This window comes from Thamnophis elegans, chromosome 2 (genome assembly GCF_009769535.1).
Source record: "Thamnophis elegans isolate rThaEle1 chromosome 2, rThaEle1.pri, whole genome shotgun sequence".
NCBI classification, from domain to species: domain Eukaryota; kingdom Metazoa; phylum Chordata; class Lepidosauria; order Squamata; family Colubridae; genus Thamnophis; species Thamnophis elegans.
The window spans coordinates 171,594,234-171,620,508 of NC_045542.1; the positions used below are offsets into that span (position 1 = coordinate 171,594,234).

General features: G+C 44.7%; 1 protein-coding gene across 2 annotated transcripts; it reads left to right on the forward strand.

Annotated features, from left to right (window-relative positions):
• Nucleotides 1-306: 306 nt before the first annotated feature.
• LOC116503368 (zinc finger protein 436-like) lies at nucleotides 307-12,279 on the forward strand. Of its 2 annotated transcripts, none has more exons than XM_032209737.1 (6): nucleotides 307-413; nucleotides 2,069-2,655; nucleotides 5,346-5,472; nucleotides 5,662-5,744; nucleotides 7,928-8,054; nucleotides 9,772-12,279. In XM_032209737.1, the coding sequence occupies exons 2-6, from the start codon at nucleotides 2,242-2,244 to the stop codon at nucleotides 10,950-10,952; spliced, it is 1,932 nt and encodes a 643-aa protein (XP_032065628.1). In that variant the 5' UTR covers nucleotides 307-413; nucleotides 2,069-2,241; the 3' UTR covers nucleotides 10,953-12,279. The 2 variants fall into 2 exon arrangements, with proteins under 2 accessions (XP_032065628.1, XP_032065630.1); XM_032209739.1 differs by lacking the exon at nucleotides 307-413 and adding an exon at nucleotides 1,907-1,970.
• The last annotated feature ends 13,996 nt before the right edge of the window (nucleotides 12,280-26,275 follow it).

The window sequence follows — 26,275 nt, forward strand, 5'->3', positions numbered from 1 at the left end:
CAGTCTAGTTTTGAAAAGGATGTTTAAAATCTCCAGTCTCTTCCCTGTTGCAAGTGTTTGCTTTCTTCCAGTAAAGGAAAAAGATGAAAACAACGTTAAGAGCCACAAAAGGGGACCACAACTTTTTGTATCTGTGGCTCCAAAGCAGCAGGTGTAAAGGCTCTATAAGGCACCCCTAACACAGGGCGATCTAGCCCTGTTTGATCTTGGCAGCCTCTGGCTTCTGAAACGAGCAACGCATGCGCCGGAGGGCCCTGCCTCTCGTTGCAACCGGGGGTCTTTCTCTTTAGGTAAGAGGTAATCGCCTAGAGCGTCTCGCCTCTCTAGGAAGGAGGGCTCGTTCGCCTTTCTTCCCAGCTTCTTGGAGCCAAGGCAGGCGTGGGAGTTTCTCCCAGGATCGGAGACGGGAGAGTGTGAGTTGCAGCCGCTCCTTTCACGCGCGAAAGCATCGTGGAAAGCAAAAAAAGCAAGCAAACAACCAATGCATTTTCTGGGAAAACTGAGAAGGAGCTTGAGGAATGATGGGGGGAAAGTCTCCCTTCTGCTCTCCAGCAGAATATAGAAGTGGGGTGCGTGGGAAAGGGGAAGGGGTGGGGGGCGCCTGGAGGATTGCCTCCCCTGCCCCGCCCGAGGCTCAGCGCCTGCCACGATCCTAACTCTTGCTAGCTGCCCACACCCCCCGGACCTCCCTGCTCCCCACGTAGCCCGTTTCCTGACCTCGGATGCTGCTGCTGGTGCATAAAATCCCTGGAGGGTCGCAGGCTCAGCCTCCCACCTCAAGGGAACAGGTCTGATGGGGGTTAGAACGCAGAATAACAGAGTTGGAAGGGGACTTGGAGGTCATCTAGTCCAACCCCCCGAGGCAACATCAAGTATTCCCCCCCCCCCCATTTAAAAGATTCGGACTGGAATTAGATTGGAGCCCACTGGGGTTCATCAGAGAGTTCGAGTTAAGTGCCATGAAAACAGACTGGAGCAGGTAAGAATGTTTAGTCTTGGGGAGGGGGAAGGCAATCAAGAGGGATATAATATCCCTGTTGAAGCATTTGATGATCCCCCATAGAAGAGAGAAAAGGTTTTGTCCTGGATTGTCTCCACGTTGCAAAATAAGTAGTTGAATTTGTCAAAAATGTTATGATAATGTTGAAACTGTCAAACTGTCTTTGAATAACAGAGTTGGAAGGGGCCTTGTAGGTCATCTAGTCCAACCTCCTGCTCAAGCAGGAGACCCTATATATCATGTCTAATAAGTGGCTGTCTAGTTTCTTCTTGAAGGCCTCCAGTGATAAAAGCACCCACAACTTCTGGAGGCAAGCCGTTCCACTAGCTAATTGTCCTCACCATCAGAATAATTATCCTTATTTCTAAGTTAAATATCTCCTTAATCAGTTTCCATCCATTATTCCCAGTTTTGCCTTCGGGTGCTTTGGAAAATAAGTTGACCTCTTCTTTGTTGTGGCAGCCCTTCAAATACTATTGCTATCATGTCACCCCTAGTCTTTCTTTTCTCTAGACAAAGGTAAAGGTTCCCCTTGCACATATGTGCTGGTCATTCCCGACTCTAGAGGGTGATGCTTATTTCCTTTACAAAGCCAAACAGCCAGCATTGTCCGAAGATGTCTCCGTGGTCATGTGGCTGGCATGACTAAATGCCGAAGGCACATGGAATGCTGTTACCTTCCCACCAAAGGTGGTTCCTATTTTTCTACTTGCATTTTTTACATGCTTTCGAACTGCTAGGTTGGCAGAAACTGGGATAAGTAAAGGGAGCTCACTTCGTTATGCGGTGCTAGGGATTCGAACAGCTGAACTGCCTACCTTTTGATTGACAAGCTTAGCATCTTAGCCACTGAGCCACTGTGTCCCTTTTCTCTAGACTAGCCATGTCCAATTCCTGTTCTTCATGTTTTTGTCTCCCATACCAGGAGAGAAAAAAAAGCCGCAGGCACACAGACTTTGGCTCTGCAAAGGTATTTATTATATAATCAAGTGGACCAAAGGGACTAAAACCGTCTGGACGGGACCGTCATCCACTGTACTTATGATTATTTTTCTCTTTTTTCCTTAGACCATCTTCCTTCGTGTATCAGATTTGCTTTTGGAGATAAATGACTGTCTTTGTGAGATCCATCCGCAGCCTCTTCATGCAATTCAACATCTTAAGAGCGAAAGCGACTTTGTAGAGATAGCGGGGGAAAAAATTCACTCTGTTGGAAACTACACCAGAGTTAGAAAGATAAAATGGACATCGAAAGGCCAGCAGGACTGGGAGGCACAAAAGGCCCCGCTGCCTTTGAGGATGGGACTAGTAACGTGTCATGGAAAAACACCAGGCAGAAGATCCTGCATGAGGAAACCGTCAGTTCCGACGTCCATCGCTTGTTCTTCAGGAATTTCTGCTATCAAAAGGCCAAGGGGCCCAGAGAGGTTTGCAGCCAACTCCACCAGCTTTGCCACCAGTGGCTGAAGCCAGAAAGTAGCACCAAAGCTCAGATGGTGGACATGGTGGTGCTGGAGGAGTTCCTGGCTGTCCTGCCCCCAGAAATGGAGAGCTGGGTGAGGGAATGTGGAGCGAAGACTTGTTCCCAGGCGGTGGCCCTGGCCGAAGGTTTCCTCCTGAGTCAAGCAACGGATGAGGGGCTAGTAGAGAAGCAGGTGAGAGGTTTTTGTGGCCTGCCAGCAGCCAGTGGAGCTGGCAGCAGATTCGGACAGTGAGGAGGTTGGGGAGGAACATGGGCGAGTCCTGGAGTCTGGGGAAGGCTCTGATGAGGGATCTGTGTTGGAGGCAGAGAGAGGGCCAGGGCCATCTGGCAGTTCTCAGCTGTTGCAGAGTCAGACATCAGTGAGGGAGACGAACAACTGGAGCCTGTTCCCAGTGTGCGCATGCGCAGAGTTGCCAGATGAAGGGAACAGCTAAAGAACAGGGGTTGACTCGGAAGTAAGGCCAGACAATGAATGGCTCCTCCCAGAGGAAATAAAAGAGGAGCGAAAGGGGAGTGGAGTTTGCAGGAGACAGTTAGTTCACTTAATTGATTCATGACTCTTCGAGACTCCTTGACAACTTTTGCAGATATGGCCTGGCAGCTCTCCAAGCCAGATAAGATCTGTGACTGTAAATCCTCCCTTGAAAGACTTTGCTGGATGTGAACGAGCAGAATTCACAGTCAATTAATAAAAGAGTTTTTTTGTCGGGACCAGGAGTTCGCTTCATGCTCTCAGGAAGCCTGGGTCAGAACAAGAGGTTTCATCCTGGCATGGAGCAGGGATGACAAACTCAAGGCCTGCGGGCCAGATCTGTCCCATGGGGTGCTTAGATCTGGCCTGCAGGGCCGCCCTGGAAACAATGAAGGACCGGTCCGCGGTGTCTCTGCCAGCAAAAACGGAGCTCAGGAAGGCTGCACACAGCCCTCCCGAGCTCTGTTTTCACTGGGAGAGCGGTCAAGGCACCACAAGCATCTCCAGCATGAGTGACATCGAGCTGGCCACGCCCACACGGACCACGTCCACCCTGCGAGGTCAAACACAACACTGATGTGGCCATCAATGAAATCGAGTTTGACACCCCTGTCATGGAGTAAGAACAAGACATCCTTGTTTTAGGAAATGCTTCACTGTTTCATTATGTCAAGCAAATGGTTTAGTTTTAGCACTTAGGAAGGGAAAAAAAACACAGATGCACAGTTATAGGAACAGGCCCAGCGGGAGTAGTTGGGAGAAAGATATTAGTGTCCTGGTAGTTCACCAATTAAGTAGGAGCCAGCAATGTGCCACAGCCGCCAAAAAAAAGCCAATGCAGTCTTAGACTGCATCAGTGAAGGTTCCATGCTGAGAATACCAGAAATAATTGTAGCCGTCGGACCACAGCTGGAATACTTGCACTGGGTCCAGCTTTGATTGACACCATGCAAGAGGAATGCTGAGAAACTGGAAACGGGCAGAGAAGAACAACAAAGGTTGAGGGGGCTGGAGTTTAAATCCTAGAAAGAGGAGCTAGAGAACAGGGCACGTTTCATCTAAAGAAGGGAAGGAGGTGGAGAACCAAGGCAGTAGTCCTCCAACATTTAGGGGCTGTCAAAGGGATGAGGGTATAGATTGATTCTCTGTAGGACAAGGAATACTTCATATCTATCTTTACAACGGGAGATGCAAAGTCAAAATAAAGGAGGAATTTCCTCACTGCGCGAGTTTTTTAGCAGTGGAGCAGCCTGTCCTCTGGAGTGGTGCGTGCTCGTATACTGAGGTTTTCAAGTCATTTCAATCCATCAATCAGAACAGAGCTGAAGGGACCTTGGAGGTCTTCTAGTCCAGCCCCCTGCTCAAGCATACAGGTGCCCATCCAGTCTTTGCTCAAAAAATCTCCAGTGATGAAGCCCCCAGAACTTCTGAAGGCAAAGCTGTTCCACCGGTTTATTGTTCTCACCGCTAGGATGTTTCTACTTCATTGGTTGCTTCTCTCCTTGGTTAGTTTCCATCCATTGTTTCTTATCCTGCCCTCTGGTGCTTTGTAGAATAAATTGACCTCCTCCTCCTCTTTTTGGCAGCCTCTCAAATACTGGAATCCTGCTATCATGACACCCCTTAGACCTTTTCTCTAGATTAGCCATATCTAATTCCTGCAATTCCTGTTCTTCATGTTGATCTGGGATGTTTGAGGATTGGACTAAAAGACCTCCAAGATGCCTCCCAATGCTAGGATTCCATGCTGATTCTACAGGAACAAGGGGAATAGCAATAGCAATAGCAGTTAGACTTAAGAGCCAAGGTGGCGCAGTGGTTAAATGCAGCACTGCAGGCTACTGCTAGATCAGCAGTTCAGCGGTTCAAATCTCACCGGCTCAGGGTTGACTCAGCCTTCCATCCTTCCGAGGTGGGTAAAATGAGGACCCAGATTGTTGGGGGCAATATGCTGACTCTCTGTAAACCGCTTAGAGAGGGCTGAAAGCCCTATGAAGCGGTATATAAGTCTACTGCTATTGCTATTGCTATTATATACCGCTTCATAGGGCTTTCAGCCCTCTCTAAGCGGTTTACAGAGTCAGCATATCGCCCCCAACAACAATCCGGCTCCTCATTTTACCCACCTCGGAAGGATGGAAGGCTGAGTCAACCTTGAGCCGGTGAGATTAGAACCACTGAACTGCAGATAACAGCTGAAGTGGCCTGCAGTACTGCACCCTAACCACTGCGCCACCTCGGCTCTTGATACCCACACCCAATTCCACCCCAAGGATAGACAGGGGGAGGCTACAAAGTTAGGAGTGGATGAAAATAATTCCATCCACCTTGTGTGTCCTCATCCCATCTCCTCCATTCCCCTTTCCCCCCTTTTCTGGCTGGTGATTCAGGTGCCAGAAGCATTGGCGGAGATGGTCTCAGCACAACACAAAGAAAGGGAAGATTTGTCCACTTCTTCTTGGGAGCAGCTGTTTGAGAAGATCTCCAAGGAGGATCCAACTCAAGTCACCTCCCGATGTAAGTGAAGGTATTTTATCCAGTAGAAGCAACAGAGCTATGGCTCCTCTCATTGAAATACATTTCAATGAATTTTTTTTTCCAATCAAATATTTTGTCAGCAGGCAAGAATTTGTTAGGATGATAAAGCTCCCCAGAAGATATTTAGCTTTCAAATATTCATTTCCAACACCTTTTTCTTGCTCGTAGGGAACGGAAAGGCGTCGGTGGTAATCCCTGAAACACCTCCCATTTGTGATGAAGCAGAAACAGAGTTTGGGTCTCCATCTCAGGTAGGGGATGATTTTTCACAGCGGAAGAGATTTGGGGTGGGGGGAAGTCCCAAGTCCTTGCCATGGAATTTAGAACAGTTGTTCTTTAGCAAGGGAAGGTAATGCAAATCAAAATTTATTTACTTGATGAACAGTTTATTTACTGAAATGAAGGCAGCTGGACTGAAGAAGCTTCTTGGATGAGAAGCCAAACATGTTCAATTAAAAGCAAAGAAAGTCCAGTTGCCTTTTGAAAAATCACCTTTGGGACAACCATGAGAATCTCCATAATCCATAATAAAATGTTTTTTTGTTTCTTGTCAGCTATAAAAATAGCAAAAAAGCAAGGAAGCAGTTCTTATTACTGTTAAAAAGGTAAAGGTTCCCCTCGCACATATGTGCTAGTCATTCCCGACTCTAGGGGGCAGTGCTCATCTCCATTTCAAAGCCAAAGAGCCAGCACTGTCCGAAGACGTCTCTGTGGTCATGTGGCCGGCATGACTAAATGCCGAAGGCGCACGGAACACTGTTACCTTCCCATCAAAGGTGGTTCCTATTTTTCTACTTGCATTTTTTACATCTTTTCGAAGTGCTATGTTTGCAGAAACTAGGACAAGTTAAGGGAGCTCACTCCGTTATGCGGCGCTAGGGATTCGAACAGCCGAACTACCGACCTCATCCCCCACCTTATTACTATTACTTATAGCTTATTGTTCTAAATGCATTTGTTTTCTGTTGTATAGATCAAACCCAGTTATATCAGGGAATTAGAATGATAGCTTTAATCGTATACGTGAGCAGATCAGCCTAACAGTTAGTATTCTACGGTGAAAATTTGCCACGTTAAAATCCTTTAAACAATGTTAAATGTCTTCTGTGATCAGAGATTTGGGAAGGATTTGAACAAGAAATTATATTTGTCAGGCAAATTGATATCAGTCAAGCCATTTAGGTATTCACATAAATTTGTCTCCCAAGTTGTGCCAGGAGGAAATGTCAGCCATAAACTTTAGAGGTGCTGATGGTGTGACCCGACAAATGCGCAATAGACATATGCGCGCCGACAAAATAGCACCGATTAAAATCAAAATCAAAATCGCAACAACAAATTCGCGACGATAAAATCGCGACGACAAAAGCACGATGACAAGCACAATAAAATCCAAAAAAATACTGTCACTGTTTGATTAGCAAATTTGATCTGCGAATTACTGTTACTGTTTGATTAGCTAATTAGTTCAATGTGACCACACGCCATTTAAAAACTCAGCAGTAAAAATTTATTATGTCACTAAATAATTTGAATTAATTTAGATGTCAATATTATGACATGGCACGCAGATAGTCCGTAAGATCATGCATCGATATCGAAATCCTTCATACAGCAGTTGTTGTTTTCCTTTCTGTGACTTAATAATACCCATGGCTTCAGTATAACTAAAACGTATTATTCAACTGGTGTGTGCTGACTGCATTATAACATACGTTGTAACGTACGTATACGCGTCCCACTATGTTAAAGGCCCAGCACACTCACTGGGCTGTCTATAGTTTGTTGATGACACGATTTTGTCATCGTGCATTTGTCGGCGCACTGTTGTCGAAAATCAATTGGCGATTTTGACGGCGCTCATTTGTCCGTCACGGTTTTGTCGCCGCGCATATGTCTGTCACACATTTGTCGGTGAACCGGTGATGGGACAGTTGTATTCCTGTGAGCATTTTGGTTATAGCATTCTGGGCCAAGGGAGGGTTTGGTCAAAGTTGTTTCATTGTGGTATTTCAGCCTGGATTAAGAATTCCAGTTTTTGTGCACATTGAGCACCAATGTCAACATTTGAGAGGCAGATTTTTAAAAAAATCAGTAATATAACAGAACAACCGAATAACAAATTTGGGAGAAACCTTGGAGGTCTTCTAGTTCAACCCCCTGCTCAAGCAGGAAGCCCTATACCATTTCAGACAAATGGTTGTCCAATCTCTTCTTAAAAGCTTCCAGTGTTGGAGCATTTACAACTTCTGGAAGCAAGTTGTTCCACTGATTAATTGTTCTCACTGTCAGGAAATTTCTCCTTGTTCTAGGTTGGTTCTGCTCTTATCTTTAAGAAAATTTGCTTTTTTAGAATGTGTCAAAACGAGGAACAGAACTTTCAAGAAATCCTTCCTGGGGCTTCTCTTAAAAGAACGTTTCCTTCTGCTTCCAGGCCTCGGTGTCCTTTGAGGAAGTGGCTGTGTATTTTGTGGAGGAGGAGTGGGAGATTCTGGATTCCAACCAAAAAGCTTTGCACAGAGAAGTCATGCTGGAAAATTCTCAACACGTGACCGCTCTGTGTACGTGACCATTTCTTTGCTCTGGGTTGGATTCATTTGCGGAATAACCTTTGTGGTCAGAAGTATTCGGAGGACATCTTCCAGATAGTAGAAGACAGTCTGCTTATCTGTTTATTTTCCTTCTTTATGTGACATTTGTCACCTCAATCTAGTTTCCCAATCCTTCCGGGTTGGCGGCCTGGCATGAGGGGAGGGAGTGAAGAGGGGACGGTTTTGTGGGAGGGCAGGTGCATGCATGGAGCTCTGCCCGGCTGGAGAGAGGGGTTGCGTGAGCGCCTGTTCCCTCCTACGCGCTCCGAGCATAACTTCTTCTCCGGCTTCCAAACTCCAAAACTCGGCTGCCGAGTCTTCCAGCAGCAGCCGCTCTAGGAGTGTGCTCTATGGTTGTGGGCCGGCTGCTGGAAGACTCTCTTCCAGAAGACTCTCTGTCCAGCAGCTGGCCCACAACCATAGAGCTCTATGCACTGACCTAGGGGGTATCCCAAATGTGCCAAGCCACGGGAGCTGGGGAGTGGGCAGAGCGCCACGTGCCTTGGCATCTAAGGGATACCCCCTAGGCCAGTGAATGGCGCTCTGCCCGGCTGGAGAGGGGGTTTGCTGAGCGACTGCTCATGAGCGTGGTCACCTTATGGCTGCTTCACCCCTGAGGCTATGCCCGGCTTTTCGGGAGCCCGCTCGCAAGAGAGCAGCCGCCCGGCAACTCCTGTCTCCGGCCAGGCAGAACGCCACTCCCTAACCTAGCGGTATCCCGAAGGTGCCAAGCAACGTGAGCAACTTTCCCCCCACCCCGGCTCCTGCGGCTTGGCGCCTTCGGTATACCGCTAGGTATATGTACTGACTTTACAGTGGTAGAGACTAACTTGATTCTGCACCTAATAACTGCAGCAAGACTGTTGGTGGCGCAATACTGGAAGAAGGAAGACTTGCCTACAATCCAAGAATGGACATTGAAAGTCACAAACTTAGCCGAGATGGCTAAAATATCGGCATATCTTAAAGATCACTCAAATGAGAGATATAAACGAGACTGGAAAAAATGGATTGACTATATACAAAATAAATACGGGACCAAGAAATTCCAGTTAGCCTATGCTTAAGATCAGAAATGATTTAAACTGTTTAAAGTTAGTTCAGTAAGAAGAAGCTAAGGTCAATGTAGAATGTCATTAATTTCTTTATTTCTTTTTTCTCAATAGATTTTAGACTGTGTTAGTTAAAAATCCATACCGTGTACGGGTTCTGGGAAGTCGGCGGGGGGGAAGGAGGAGGGGGGTTGGGGGGGTGGAGGGAGGGAGGGGCATACAAAAAAAATTGTACTTCAATGTTTTAATGATTGACGAATGATGAAATATTTGTGTTTTTTTAAAAGAAATAAAACCTTTTTAAACAAGGAATACCGCTAGGTCGGTGAGCAGGGGGCTTATTTTCAGGAGTGGGCTTATATTTTTGCCCATGCGAAAAATGTGGCAAGGCATTAGTTTCAGGACAGGTCGTATTTTCGGGGAAACACAGTAGGATTGAGCTCCCAGCCTACTGATTGCGAGGCTCCACCTCTTGCCTAAGCTGTGCATTATGAAGAAAAAATGTTGGCCCTCAGCATCTGAAACTGTAACATTTTACGGTTTCAGGATAGTTCCTTCTTCTCTGTGCGTATATAGTCTATTTTTGTGGTAAACCTAATTCTATTTCTGCTCTTTTTCTTTGCTTTCTAAAACAGCCTGTGAACAGGAATCAGAAAATTATAAGGAGGAGAACGCAGCACGGTTGCAAACAGCCCAAAATGAAGCTGAGGAAGAGACGTTTGGAAATAAAGGGGAAACAAACAGTAGTGAAAAAACCTGTGATGTAAATGGAAAGCAGAATTCCTGCCCATTGGGAGGCATGGAAGCACCCGATACCCTGAGTGAAAAGTGCAGAGAGGGCATCGGTGAGAGCAGCGACCTCATGAAGCATGAAGGAATCCACAGCGGGCAGAAGCCGTACGTATGCATGGACTGTGGTAAGAGCTTCTGGCAGAGAGCTCAGTTCAGGATCCACGAAAGAATCCACACTGGGGAGACACCGTTTAAGTGTGCCGAGTGTGGAAAGGGCTTCACGGTGAGAGGTCACCTTATCAACCACGAAAGAATCCACACGGGGGAGAAGCCCTTCAAGTGCATGGACTGCGGCAAGAGCTTCAGTCACAACAGTGCTCTTTCTCGTCACGAAAGGACCCACACCGGGGAGAAGCCTTTCAAGTGCACGGACTGTGGAAAGGGCTTCTGTCATGGAGGCAAACTTCGGATCCACGAAAGAATCCACACAGGGGAGAAACCGTTTAAATGTACGGAGTGTGGAAAGGGCTTCAGCATGACGGGGCACCTTGCGAATCATGAAAGGATCCACACAGGGGAGAAGCCCTTTAAATGCACGGACTGCGGCAAGAGTTTCAACCAGAACAGCAGCCTAATGACCCACAAAAGAATCCACACGGGGGAGAAGCCATACCATTGTCTGGAATGTGGAAAGAGCTTTAGTCACAACAGTGCCCTTACTCGTCATGAAAGGACCCACACCGGGGAGAAACCTTTTGAGTGCCCGGACTGTGGAAAGAGTTTCAGTCAAAACAGCAGCCTAATGACACACAAAAGAATCCACACGGGGGAGAAGCCGTATCGCTGTCTGGAGTGTGGAAAAAGCTTTAGTCACAACAGTGCTCTTACTCGCCACGAGAGGATCCACACTGGGGAGAAACCTTTTGAGTGCCCAGACTGTGGAAAGAGTTTCAGTCAAAACAGCAGCCTAATGGCCCACAAAAGAATCCACACAGGGGAGAAGCCGTATCAATGTCTGGAATGTGGAAAGAGCTTCTGTCAGAGTGGCCAATATATGATGCACAAAAGGATCCACACAGGATAGACGCCAAATGCATGGTGTGCGCGTACAAGTTTATTCCGGTAGTAAATGTATGAAACAAAAAAATCAACCAGAGAGAAGCCATCTGGATCCTTGAAGTGCAGGAGTGAATTTTGCATCAAATGAAAGGTCAAGGGAGAATATGTGATGTGTAGAGTGATGTTAGAGCACATGACATAATCAGTGTAATTATAAATGCCTTGGAGTGAGGGAAAAGGACTTATGGGCAGGGCACAGAAATAACACAGGCAGCTGGCCGTTCAAATGGCCACTTTATTGCTCCAAATGACCCCATACGCTCCCATGTTTCTGGCAAGTCCCAGAGCAGAAGTGATGACACACCACTCACACACTCCAAGCAGCCTCTGGCTGCAAATAGTCCAGCCCAATGCTGTGAGCACCACAACTGCAAAGCAAGAAATCCAGCAGGGCAAGTCCAGGAATCAAAGGAGCAAGGCAAGGATCCAAAAACCCACAAAGATTGCAAGGAATTCAGGAAAGTTCAAACATCAGCACTCAGCACTCCATGAATTTAGCGTTTGTTCCCAACAAATGCCTCTCCCCACAGCGTTTCCTTAAGCCTCAGTCCCCAGGTGTGCTTTGTGAAGAGGGGCGGGGCACTCTCCTCCTGAGTAGGCAAGTTAGTCTGCGCTATTCTCGCCTTCTCTCCACTCTCCGTGCTCAACTATCAGGAGGGGAAGTTTCTGATCCTCTGAGCTCTGCCTCTCATTGCTCACTGCTTAGCGTCTCTTGGTCATCCTGCCCCCATTCCTCCTTGCCTTCAAGCTGTCCTAATTCTGAAAGGGTCTGGCCTGACTGGGCCTGCTCTCCCCATTCTCCAAAGCCAACAAAGCCGCCCCCTCGATTTCAGTCCAGTTCCAGCTTGTCTTCCCCCGCAGATTCAGGCTCCGATGGGGGCATGACAGCTTACAACTATTTAGAGATTGTTCAGTTATGATAGCATTGGGGAAAAAAGGCTTATGATTGGTCCTCGCACTTATGACCATTGCAGCATCCCCACAGTCATGTGATCAAAATTTACGACGGTTGCGGCATCCCTTTATTGCAGCCGGGTAGCTGCTAATTCCACAGCCCTTTGACCAGTTTCCGGGGGAGGGGGGTTCTTGCCCCTAAACTGAAGTACATTTAATAATTGCCCTAGTGTTACTTCTATTATTTCATCCTAATTTTAATCTTACCTTTTGGGCATAATCATTTTCTATCCAAATCAGCCAATCTTGCTCATAATTCCCATACCTCTTCCCTGGTACCGTAGATGTCAAGCCAGCCTCCCTCAGCAACCAAGAAAGAAACCACTTAACTCAAATTCGCAGAATTAAGAGTACTTTTACTGGTTATGAAGGGATAGCAGTTAAGCAAAGCAAGATCTGAGGCAACAGCGCGCGTAATCATAGGTATCAGTAGCAGTAGCAATAGCAGTTAGACTTATATACCGCTTCATAGGGCTTTCAGCTCTCTCTAAGCGGTTTACAGAGTCAGCATATCGCCCCCAACAGTCTGGGTCCTCATTTCACCCACCTCGGAAGGTTGGAAGGCTGAGTCAACCTTGAGCCGGTGAGATTTGAACCGCTGAACTGCAGATAGCAGTCAGCTGAAGTGGCCTGCAGTACTGCACCCTAACCACTGCACCACCTCGGCTCCTCAACCCAACCCCCTCCCCCTGGTAACCCCATCCTTAGTCCAATTTGCAAATCCCTTAGGTGTCACGTGAGTTCCATCTTCAAAAAGCATCATCAGGTTGGTATGCAGGACAGTTGGCCTTGGCGGCCCCAATCACTATCTCCAGCATGCGCAGTAGATGGTGAGAACAAAACTCCCTTTTCACAATCTCTCCTGTACTTAAAACTTCCATTCCCAAATACCAGCCCCGCCCCTCCCCGTTTCATTGGCAGCCGAAAGCAAGTAGCGAAACAGAGGCTGACATTAGCTACTGTAACACGTTGAAACCTTTGTTGGTATGCGAGATTATATCACATTGGTATATTCTGTTTCCCCAGAAATAAGAACTCCCCGGATAATAAGTCCAATCGGGCTTTTGAGCGCATGCGCTAAAATAAGCCCTCCCTTGAAAATAAGCCTTTCCTGAAAATATTGCAACACAGCAACAGCCATGAGGTGACCACACTCGCCGCCTCCTGCACCTCAAAAATAATAAGACTTCCCCAAAAATAAGGCCAAGTGCTTATTTTGGGGGGGTCAAAAGAAAATAAGACCCTGTTTTATTTTCGGGGAAACATGGTAGTATCATATTTTTAACGTAATAGCAATAGCACATAGACTTATATACCACTTCACAGTGCTTTACAGTCCTCTCTCAGTGGTTTACAAAGTAAGCGTATTGCCCCCCAACAATCTGGATCCTCATTTTACTGACCTCGGAGAGATGGAAGGCTGAGTCAATCTTGAGCTGGTCAGGATCGAACTGCCAAACTGAATTCAGTTGGCAGTCCTCAGAAGTAGCTTGTAGTACTGCATTCTAACCACTGCGCCACCAGGGCTCATAATAACAATAGTAAGAAAACTTCACCCAGGCCACCCATGGGAGGTGGTATTCAGCCAATTCTGACAGGTTCTGGAGAACCGGTAGCAGAAATTTTGAGTAGTTTGTAGAACGGGCAAATAGGCTGGCCACGCCCCTGCTACCTCACAGCCTCCTAGCTGATCTTCTTTTGTTGCCCTGAACAGGAGAACAGAGCTGGAAAGCAGGTTAGTGGGGTGGGAAGGGAATGGGGGATTTTGCAATAACCTTCCCTCAGGAGTGGGGAGGAAATGGGGATTTTGCAGTATCCTTCAACTGCCGTGCCCACAAAGCCACACCCACAGAACCGGTAGTTAAAAAAAAATGAATCCCACCACTGACACCCATCCTCAGGTGTTTAAAAGATGTAGTAACCTACTTTTGTATCTTAGGGTCTGGCTCCGCTTCCAAACTGTTCAATAGCCATTGAAAAGAAAGAGAACACTCTCGGCCCTTATTTATTGATATTTACCTTGTGATAAGATGGGCGGTCAATAAATTTAATAAATAAATATTTTGTATTTCTTAACTGCCCATGTTCCTCAAAGAAAGATCCAGCAATCCTCTCATGCTTTTCCTGTCAGCGTTCCAAATATCAAGCAGAATTAGATCAGAGTCCAAGGCAGAGTTATCCTTAAAGTTCCAATTTAATAAAACAGACGTGTTGGCATCGAGCTATGGAATCCCAATTCTGAAACTTCCTGGGATTCCACCCAGTTTAAAGTTCAAGTTCTTGTCCCCACACCCACAAATCCATCACATGGTCCAATCCTCTTCTTCCTCACTAGGACTCCACCCAGCTGGTTCCGGTCAGATGCCAAGATGCAGAGACAAAGAATAACCTTGAGCTTTTAGAAAGGAATTTCTTATTTTGAAAACAACACATTCTACCCCTTGCTATTCCCCCCCACCCCTAATGAGAGTGTGGCAGGCCAAAGATTCTTAAGGGAAGCACTGCAGGCCTGACATTTCTTATCCCAACTGATCCTTCCACCCAGCCTCCCTGCAAATCCACTTATCTTAACCACACCCTTTCTTGCTAATGTTGTGTTTGCATTTCTGTAATGGTATGAGCCCAAGAATCAGGATCTAATGGATTTTCTAACTGTTCCAGCCTTCCTTCTGTCTTAATATTAGGTTAAGACTGAACAGCTGCATTCACAAAATAAACAGTGCCCTTGGCATCCCCAGCAGTAAGAGAGTCACTTCCCTCTTTACTTGCCTAGTATATACTCTGATTCGTGGTCTCGTTTCTGAAATCAATATGCTGGGAAGTGCTTGCAGAGTAGGATAGGAGACCTAAAATATGTGAACCTGACTCCTTCTAATGGCCAGTTCTTTTCCCCTTTTACATTCCTACCGCTTATGGGTCACATTGAGTTTGAGACAATCCCAAGGCTTCCACCAGTCGGGTTTTCTGTACCACCAACAATCGGATTGACTGATTCTATAGAGACTAAACTATGGAAACCTGGACAGTGTGTTGGGTTTTTGTATCTCCCTTTGATGGCTAGGGGAAAGTTTTGTTTTTCAAAAGGAAAGTTTGCAAATAAAAAGGAACCGTAAACTCTAATTGTCTTCAGAAATTCATCTATATTAACTATTTTCTACAAGTTTGTTTACAGTACATTCTTTAAAGTCCAGTTTTAGACAGAATAACTATTGTCACTTTGAATGTACACTAATCGGCATACATTAAAATGAAATTTTGTTGCATAAAGCTCTCAGAGGGTCTCCCCCTCTAATATATTCTACATAACCATGACAAGATAAATAAATAAATACAGATACAGACAGAATTATGCATATACCCACATATATGATACAGAGAAACAACACAGTAGTGTTGGCGAGTGTACATGGCGAGAAAAACGAAGCTTGTGAGTTTACCAGAAGGATGGCATAAGGAACAAAGCAGAATGTGGTATTCCTTCTAGAAAAAACTTTGAAACCTCCTCCCAGAGGGGAGCGACAGAAACACCATCAATGGGGTGTGTGGGGTCTCTAACAATCTTAATAATAATAATATTTACTTTATGCTCAATACTAATGATAATAATAGTACTATTCAGGTATATCTGATAATAGTCTTTCAGCTCCTAACATTTGCATCTACATGTTAATTATAATATATTATATAGCAATATACCTAGTAATATTTTACCCATTTCTAATTTCTACTTCTATTGTCTAACTCTTAATCAAGCAAATCTTATATTAAATAGTATTCTATATGTATCCACCATCTTTTGCCTGTTTTAGTATTTCAACTCTTATTGATTCTTTGACCAATCTCCTATACTCCTCCCTTGGGATCTTGCATCTCCTTATATCACTCTTATTTAATCTAAATATTTTGTCTGTCTCTACATCTACCTCTCGCTATTCAATCTCCAGCATGCCCATCAATTACTCTTTCATCACTCCTCGGAGTTCTTTCTCTTTGTCCTCATATTTATTTATTTATTTGTTTATTTATTTATTTATTTATTTTGTTACATAACAATCTTATAGTTTCACTATAATCTTACATCTTGCTATTCTGTATCTTTGATATATTTGTTTATTGCTGACACCTCTATTTCTCTGAGCAGGTTCAGACCAGTTCTGGAGAACCGGTAGCAGAAATTTTGAGTAGTTCGGAGAACCAGTAAATACAACCTCTGGCTGGTCCTGATCCCATCTATTCTCTGCCTCCCGAGTCCCAGCTGATCGGGAGGAAATGAGGATTTTGCAGTAACCTTTTCCTGGCGTGGGGAGGTGTTGTGGCCCAGCAGGAACTGTTGGAGCTGGCGATGGACTCCGATAGAGAGGAACCCTATGAGTCTGCTATGGAAAATGTGGAGGACCCTGGGCAGGGTTCAGATTCAGAGCAGGGACCAGAAAGGCTGGTTGGCCACCAGGAGACGCCTGAGGCATGGAGCAGTGGGGAAGATCAAAGGGAGTTTGTCCCTGACGCCAGGCAACGAAGGGCAGAGAAACGTAGGCAGCAGTTACGGAGACAGACTCATAAGAGATAATCAAGCCCAGGTGGTTGTGGCTTGGCCCCTCCCAAGAGAGTATATAAGAAGAGACTTTGGGAGGAGTCCTTTTGCAGGACACAACCGTTCGTAATAATCTGGAGAACTCCTTGTCTGGTCTGCCCTGTGTCCCATGTCTGTTGGAATCTGGGTTTCTGCCAACTTCTTGCCATTGAGTCGTGTCTGGGCTTTCAGCCAACAGGATTATAATTGCTGTGAATAAAGAGTGGCAAACAGCTAAGTCCGTGTCTGCGTTCATTACCGGACGGAGGGGGCCCAGAAAAGGAAGGGAATGGAGATTTTCAGTATCCTTCCTCTGCCACGTCCACCATATATATATATATATCCTTTTAAATTTATTTTCTATTTCACTCCTGTCCAAATCTTGATATATATTTTTGAACTTTTTTTTACTTGTTTGTCCTTGGCTGGGATTCTTGATTCTTCTCTTCTTTTGAATCTTGGCTCCAACTGACTGAAACGGTTTGGAGAATTTTTCTTCCATACAGTTCTGAGGGAAGGAAATAAATCTTTTTTCAGCTGCCTCAGCTGTTGTCTGCTTTCCTTTTGACTTTTCTCACTAGGGAAGCTTGTCTTTTAATTTCCCTCTTTATTCACTCCTGGCCTTTGGCTCCATTTATTCAGCCTGCTCTTTGCAAGGCCCATGGCAATATAAATGCAAACTTTACAGCTGGACACCAGCTTATGGAGTACATTAAAGTCATTTGACCATATAGTAGAAATCGGAAGCTGGGGAAATGTCCTTTCATCCAGGATATTTTTAGATGGAAATTGTAAAAGATTGAGTTATAAGCATCAGGTGTACAGGTGAAAGTTGAAGAATTCAAGAATGGGGGTAATGACAGCTGAAGGGTTATCAGAATACATCCAACTTACTAAAAATAATAAAGTACAAACTGAACACACTTAAATCACTGAGAAATGATAATAAGACATTGTAAAATGCAGGAAGAAAATCCAGAATTTCAAACAAAAGATCTTAATTGGGTTTTTTTTTAATCGCCAGGAAAAATGGAGATTAAAATGTCAGAGACAAGAAAGTTAAGAACGATTTGAAACAAACAAAATGCTTTTAAGAGGGTCATAAATTACAAGACCTTTTGCAAATAACTAGAGAATAGTCTGCTGTAATTGATTAAGTCAATGATTTCTAAATTCTCTTTAAAATGTTTTATTGTATTATAAATACAAGTAGTACATTATATTATTTGGCTACAGTGGTATTTATACATTATTGACTAGAGATTATTAACACTAATTTTTTGGATAACTTAAACCTTAAAAGATAAGTATTAACTATGATTTCGGAGATGACAGTGTTGATAAGCCTAAAGTTGTGTAAATTTTACATCCAAAGCTAAATGTGGCATTAATAAACTACTGGAAAATACACCCAACTCTTTGTTAAACAACAAAGGTTTTTGTCTTTATATTGTGACTAAGATATTCATTGAATTGTTACTTACTGTTTGTGCATATAAAAGAAAAGAGAGAGACAAAACAAACAACTACAAAAATAAACAGTTTAAAAATAGAAGTTATTTGGTTTCCTGTTGTTTTAGGCCTCTATTAAAGAATGAAGTCATTCCTGTGCTCTGAAAGGCCTCTGAGCTCTTCAGAAGATAAATGATGAGAAGGGTGTTTGCCAGGTAGGGTGAGAATCAGGACTTAAGGCTTGGGAAGATCTGGTGGAAGTGGGGAAAAAGTCTGTTGGGATCCCAGGCACAGGAAGTGGAGCATGGGACATCTCAAGCCTTGGGTGTCACGGTTCCAAATAGCATCCAAAAGTAAATCAGAGTCCAAGGCAAAGTATTGTTCAAAGTTCCAATTTATTAAGAGAGCCATGTTGGCACATCTGGGAAAACCTGAATCTAAAAGCTTCCTGGTTTTCCCCACCCAGTTGAAAGTTCAAGATCTTGTCCCCACACCCACCAGTCCATCACATGGTCCAATCTCCCACTGCCGTGCTGGCAGTTTCACCCATCCAATTCCGATCAGGTGCAGAGGTGCAAAGACAAAGGATGACCTTGGCTTTCTGTTCTGACCCCCCATCGTTCCACACCAAAGCACACTCCGAGCCAGAGATAAATTATGGCATTTAATTAACAGACAAACAGGTCCTTGGCAGCAACCTAGCACAGACAAGCTTGGGTAGCAATAAACACAGATAAGGCTTGGCAGCAATCCAGTCTGCCAAGCTCATACAAAGTTCTCCAACATTCGATTCTGTGTTGACTTCTGCACAGAGGGGCGTGTGCACAAGTAGCTTTTTATAGTCTGGAGAGGAGCCTAATGATCACCAGCTGAGTGCAATCACCTCCTGTACTTACGCAACTGTTCCTGACACCTATTAGCTCTTCAATGGCGTGCATCCAGGAACAACTCACTACTGGCTTCTGGCTCACTCTCCCTTGTCTCCTCCCCACTGGTCCAAGGCTCAGGTGCCTCCTAGTGGCCAACCAGCCTCTCTGCGCCCTGCTCAGAGTCGGAACCCTGTCCAGGGTCCTCCACATCCTCCAGAGCCAACTCAGAGGGCCCCTCGCTGTCAGAGTGTGATAGCAGCTCCAACGGCTCCTGCTGGACCACAACAGCTTTCTAGAAAGAATTTTGTTGTGATTACATAGTATGTGACTCCTTACAATTCCGCTTCCCAATTTCCCACAATAGAAAATGCATAGCAGGATAATAGAAAGTGTGGCAGGCCAAAGACCCAAAAGAAAAGATGGCTGCAGGCCTGACATTGGGAGGGCCAGGGCAGGCAGGCCTTCAATGGCCTCTCTCACCCAGGAAGGACCTCATGCTCCACCTAACGACCCGCACATTCATTTTAAACAGATTAACAGATTTGAAAGGGATCTTGCAGGTCATCTAGTCCAACCTGTTGTGGCGATGAAGAAAAGACCCGCAGGCAGGAAGAAGGTTGTGAAGGCACTCTCAACAGCTTGTGAGAGCTCTCCTTTTATTGTCATAAAAACAGTTTACCTGGTAGAAACTAATTCATTCATCAAAGTACCCTTGTACTGATTGGATTAGCTAGACAAAGTCCAGCTATGTTTGAGAAGGTTAATAGACAACCAGATGTTGTTGTAAGCAATGGAATGTGCCTATGTGCCAGATGTTGTCTTACATTTGTTAAGGAAGGATTAGGTTAATGATTATTGTGCTGAGTTGCATTCCTCAGGCTTCACACTTATTAAGGAAGGATCATTGTGCTGATGTTGCATTCTTCAGCAGTGGTTTGCCAGCTTCTGAGAATAGCACACATCCCCACGCCAACCCACCACTCACGCAAGAGATCCTACACCATTTCTGACAGACGACAATCCAGTCTCTTCTTGAAAGCTTCCAGTGATGAAGCTCCCACAACTTCTAATGGCAAGCTGTTCTATTGGTTGATTGTTCTCACTGTCAGAAAATTTCTCCTTATTTCCAGGTTAAATCTCTCCTTGATCAGTTTCCATCCATTATTCCTTGTCTGGCCTTCGGGTGCTTTGGAAAATAGCTTGACCCCTTCTTCTCTGTGGCAGCTCCTCAAATATTGGAACACTGCTATCATGTCACCCCTGGTCCTTTATTTCATTAAACCAGACATACCCAATTCCAGCAACCATTCTTCATATGTTTTAGCCTCCAGCCCCCTAATCATTTTGGTTGCTTTGCACTTTTTCTAGAGTCTCAGCATCTTTTTTTATAGTGTGTGAATTACTGTATTTCATGCTTCAGAAGGTTCCTGCTGCTAAAGCAGCTTTTTCCACACAGCAAGCATCTATGACGTTTCTCTACTGCATGGATCCATTTACAGTGCATTAGATAAATGCTTGAAATGAAACATTTTCCACATTCCAGGCATTTATATGGTTTCTCTCTGGTGTGAAGCCTGATACGTTGTGTAAAACTAGTACTACTGTTGGAAGAAATATCTATCTGGGTTCAGTTCCAAGTGGGGGAAAAAACACTGGATTCATGGAGGTTGGTTGGAAAGGTTTATTGTTGAACAGGTTCACATGGCTTGAGATCCTGGACAAAAAAAAGTGTGCCTGAATTTTATACCCTCTCTGGGCTTTTGAATTTGACCTTGTATTCTGATTGGTTGTCAGACTCCCATTGAGCCATGCAGGGATAACTTTGTAGGTTTTGTTTTGAGTCCTATGCTTGGTTAACCCTTGCTGGGTGATGCAATGAAGGGAAATTAAATGGCTCTGCCTGAAGGAGATAGATCTTTGTTATGTAGAATAGACTGGCCCAGGCCTTAATGGCCCATTAACAAGGGAGGAGGAGCGGAGAGTGAGTTTCTGCCTCCCTTTTTAGGGAAAGTATTCTGCCTTTTTAATATTTCCTAAAATATTTCATTTTTCTAGGAGAGGGGTGGATGCTAATTTCCTACACTACAAGAGAAGCATGGGAGCCTTTTAAATATGTATTTCCTCTCTGACAGAAACCCTTTCCACATTCCACACATTTATACGGTTTCTCTCCTGTGTGGATCCTTTTGTGGGAAATAAAACTACTCCTTGCACTGAGACTTTTCCCACACTGTGTGCATTCATGTGGTTTCTCTCCGGGAAGGAATTATTTGACGTTGCATAAAAGTATTCCTCTGAGCGAAGCTCTTTTCCACAGTCTGGGGATGTACAGTTACTACTCGACTTACGTCCACAGTTGAGCCCAAAATTTTGGTGGTGGCTCAGTGAGCCACGTGTTAAGTGAATTTTGCCCCATTTTACAACTTTTCTTGGACATAGTTGTTAAGTGATTCACCGCAGTTGTTAGATTTGTAACATTTGGGGGCCCTAGTGTGCTGCCTGCATCCCACAGATGGGGCTTCACTTGTTTGTGTGGCCCAGTTTCTCATATGTTGCAGCCCAGTGCCAGTCCATGTGACCTCTGACATAAAGGAGTAGCTCCCTATCAGCACCAATTGGAACCAGCCTTGGAAAAAGGAACCGAACCAGCATAATACTACACCACCTAGCCCCAAATCTCATAGGTGGCTCCAAAGAATACCACGGTCGATAGTATCGAAAGCCACAGAGAGGTCAAGGAGAGCAAATATGACCCATCACACTCGCGCCACTCTCATTTACATGTTGGAAGAAAACAATCCGGTCCGGTTTGTAGCCGGGAGAAAGTCACTGGAAATAAAATGGAGGCTGATTGGAAAGAAGGTGTCAGGCCTGGAATTATATTCCTTTTAGAATTTTGGCCTGCCACACTTTCTCTTATCTCATTATGCTGTTTCATTAGTATAGTTGATGGGAGGGGGGAATAGACAGGAGTAGGATTGTGGAATGCATTGTTTTCATTCTTTACTAGAAGCCAAGGTCATCTTTTGTCTCCGCACTTTTACACCTGACCGGAAGCAGCTGGGTGAAGCCGCCAGCGTTGAAGAAGATTGGACCATGTGATGGATTGTGGGTGTGGGGACAAGATCATGAACTTTTAACTGGGTGGAATTCTGATGTCATTTCCAGAATTGGGATTAACAGAGATGTGCTAAGATGTCTGCTTTATTAAATTGGAACTTTAAGGATCGTTTTGCCTTGGACTCTGATTTAATTCTACATGATACTTGGAACGCTGACAGAAGGACTCTTGTTTATCGATGAGCAGAACCAACCACAGCATGTGGTTCTGGGGCAGCTGATAAATTGGTTTAGCAATAGCAATAGCAGTTAGACTTATATACCGCTTCATAGGGCTTTCAGCTCTCTCTAAGAGAGAGAGGCAGCATATTGCCCCCACAGTCTGGGTCCTCATTTCACCCACCTCGGAAGGATGGAAGGCTGAGTCAACCTTGAGCCGGTGAGATTTGAACCACTGAACTGCAGATAGCAGTCAGCTGAAGTGGCCTGCAGTACTGCACCCTAACCACTGCCCCACCTCGGCTCTTATATGATGAGTACATGGATTTTTATAGGGTTTTGAGATGTTGCTAGGGTATGGGTATCCAACTCGATTCCATTGCGGACTGTATAAAGGATTTTGTTTGCCCTTGGGGGGCCGGGATGGGCATGGCCTGGTCGCTGTGGCTATCTGAGTGGGCATGGCCGGGGTGGGCCAGAACTGGGGCAGCACAGGCCAGTCCCTTGCCATCTCTGGGACAGCCTCACTGGACAACTTTGAGACTATCATGGACCAGATCAAGTCTGTGCTAGGGGATTGCGCAATGTAGTGAGTCTTGTGTCTTTTGTTATTCTAATGGTGGCGAGTCAATCCTATTATGTCCTAATTCATGTCCTGTCCTTCTTAATCCCATCAGCTGGAGCTGAAGATGTTTTGTTTGTGAATAGATTGGCCCAGGCACAAAATATCCATCTCTAAAGACTTCAGGCATCTGCTGGAGGCTATTAAGAAAGACTGGGGCTGCTTTCTGCCTTTCAGAATGTGTTTCTCCATTTCTTCTTTGGGGGAATATAATATTCTGCCTCTTTTAATATCCCCCAAAATATTTCATTCTTTAAGAGGGGGGCTTCCTAAATACATGCACAATCAATGCAGTTTCTGTCCCATAATCCAGTCGGAAAACTGGCGGAAAAGGGTCCAGTAATTTTTGGATACTAAATTTCTCCGATTACATCTCTGTGCCTGAAACTACAGCAAGAGTTCGGGAGATCACAGAGGAGATACTTCTCCCTATTATTATCAACACCATGGTCATTTGCCTGTTATTTTCCTCACTCATTCTCCAGAGATTCCAAAGATTGCCATTGACATAAACATCAGATTCAAGAGCAACACTATTTTGCATCAGAAATGCCGGGTAAATAAATGTCCCCAACGCAACAAAGGACTTGGGATAAGGCTAACAAGAGGCCAGGGACTATGCTGGCCAATGTATTCTCGTCCCTTTTAGATGCAATGCCTCATCTGGGCTCTGTCTGAATTTGGAAAAGCCATTGTTGGAAGAAAAATCCATCTGGTTCCGTTCCAAGCTGGGGAAAAAACGCTGGAGAGAAATAGAGGCTGAAAAGGCTGATTGGAAAGAAGGTTTAATGATGAACAGAACCCCAAGGGTTGGTGATTCTGGGGCAGCTGACCAAAGGGTTGAATGAGTGGATGGATCTTTATAGGTTTCTGCTACTTTGAAGTTTGAACTGTTCTGGGGGGGGTGCGCAATGAGGGGGCTTGTGTTTTGAAAGGGTGTTGGGCAGTTCCTATTGTGGCTAATTGCTTTCCTCCTGTGTGGGATCTTTGGGTGAGGGGCTGCTTTCTAATCCTACCATTCTATCTTTGTTCAGACTTCGCTGCAGGGAGTTTCAAAATATCCTGTCTTGAAAGGATGACCAAATTTCTAAAAGCTGGCCTCTTCAGTTTCTGCCTGGGGGCTATTAAGAAAGACTGAGTCTGCTTTCTGGCTTTAAGAGCATGTTTTTCCATTTCTCCCTTTGGGGAAATATAATATTTTGCCTGTTTTAATATTCCCCCAATATTTCATTCTTTTAGAATAGAATAGAATAGAATAGAACAGAGTTGGAAGGGACCTTGAAGGTCTTCTAGTCCAACCCCTTGCTTAGGCAGAAAACCCTACATCACTTCAGGCAAATGGTTATCCAACATTTTCTTAAAAACGTCCATTGTTGGAGCATTCACAACTTCTGGAGGCAAGTTGTTCCACTGATTAATTGTTCTAACTTGCCAGGAAATTTCTCCTCGGTTGCTTCTCTCCTTGATTAGTTTCCACCCATTGCTTCTTGTCCTACCCTCAGGTGCTTTGGAGAATAGTATGTCTCCCTCTTCTTTGTGGCAGCCCCTGAGATATTGGAACACTGCTATCATATCTCCCCTAGTCCTTCTTTTCATTAAACTAGACATACCCAGTTCCTGCAACCGTTCTTCATATGTTTTAGCCTCCAATCCCCTAATCATCTTTGTTGCTCTTCTCTGCACTCTTTCTAGAGTTTCCACATCTTCCTGCTCATCTGACAACTGCTCAACATTCTTCTGAGAGGCGGGTGCTGACTTTCTACACCACTGAAGCTTGAAGCCTTGCAAAAGAGCCTGTGTCTCGTTCTCGTTCTCACCCTCCTTCTAGCCATCCGATTAAAACTTTCAGAATGCAGAAAGCCAAACCGGACAGACCAAAAATGATCCTTTTGCTTCTACTGCTGCTGCTGCTGCCCGGTAAAATCTCCGGCATGCTTCCAGCCAAATGTCCCTTAACTTTGGGGAGAGATGAAGTAGAGATATCGAATCACTACAGGCCAGGAGACTATCTCATCGGTGGGCTGATCTCCGCAACCAAAGCTTGGTTCCTACAGCACAGTTTCCGCACAACTCCCTCGGTTAAATTCTTCTTGTAAGTCGCCCTGTGGCTAATTCCACTTAGCTGATTTCTAAAGCTCTCAAGCTGCTTTTGAATTTTTAAAGTAAGGTGCCAAAATAAGAGTTCTGGAATCTCTCTCTCGCACTTAAACATTTGTTTTAAGATAGTCTGTTTGATTGCTTGAAATATCAGTTCCTCGGTTTTGGTCTCAATTTCTCTAGCACTACTGCAAAAATGTCTGATCACTCTTGTAAAGGACCTTTCAGCAGATCTCAAAACATAAATCTCATTACTTAAGTGTGAATACCACTTTATAAGGCCTTGGAAAGGCACACTTGGAATACTGCATTCAGTTTTGGTCGCCACAATGTAGAAAAGATGTGGAGACTCTAGAAAGAGTGCAGAGAAGAGCAACCAAGATGATGAGGGCAGGTTGCAGGAACTGGGTATGTCTAGTTTAATGAAAAGAAGGACTAGGGGAGACATGATAGCAGTGATCCAATATCATTGGCAGAAGAAGAGGCAGGGGAGCTTTGGGAAATTACAGCTGTTACTGAAGTCATGTGATTCACATACATCTGCAGGAAAGGACCTACAGAACATTGGAACATCCTCTCCTTCTACTTTGCCATTCGGGAGATCAACCGGGATCCCAAGGTTTTACCTAACATCACCCTGGGCTACAACATCCATGACAACTATTTCAACAAGATCATAACATCTGATGCTTTATTGGACCAACTTTCGACTGGTCGGACCAATGTTCCAAATTATAGATGTGGTAAATCAAGAAACCTCCTGGCTCTCCTTGAAGGGGCCAACTCTGACATCTCCATCCAGATTTCAACCATGCTGGGCACCTACAAAATCCCACAGGTAGGGCTTTCTGGGACTCTGATCTCTTTGGACTTCTTTCTCCTTTCTTTCCATTGTGATAGGGCTTTGACATGGTCAAAATGTATATTGATGCATTAACTTCCCAGTCTAGATCAGAAGCCTATGTTGGCGCCTTGCAAAATGAACATTCAACAGAATATCCATGAGCTTCTCTAAAGGATCCTCTTTGATAGAGCTGACCATTTATTATTATTTTCTTTTTCTATTAAGGATGGCACCACCTCAGTGAAAGGCTCCCTAGTTGTATCTTATGATTAAGGATTATAACTATCATTTATGATATACGACCTAGCACTTTGTTGTTTGATGTGTGCACTTTGAGAATTTATGCACCAGAGATAAATTCCTTGTGTGTTCAATCACACTTTGCCAATAAAGAATTATATTTTATTCCGATCCGTTCTGTTCCATTCCTGTATTCTCTTCTGTTCTCTTCTGTTCTCTTCTGTTCTCTTCTGTTCCATTCCTGTATTCCATTCTGTTCCATTCCATTCCATTCCATTCCATTCCATTCCATCCCATCCCATCCCATCCCATCCCATCCCATCCCATCCCATCCCATCCCATCCCATCCTATCCTATCCTA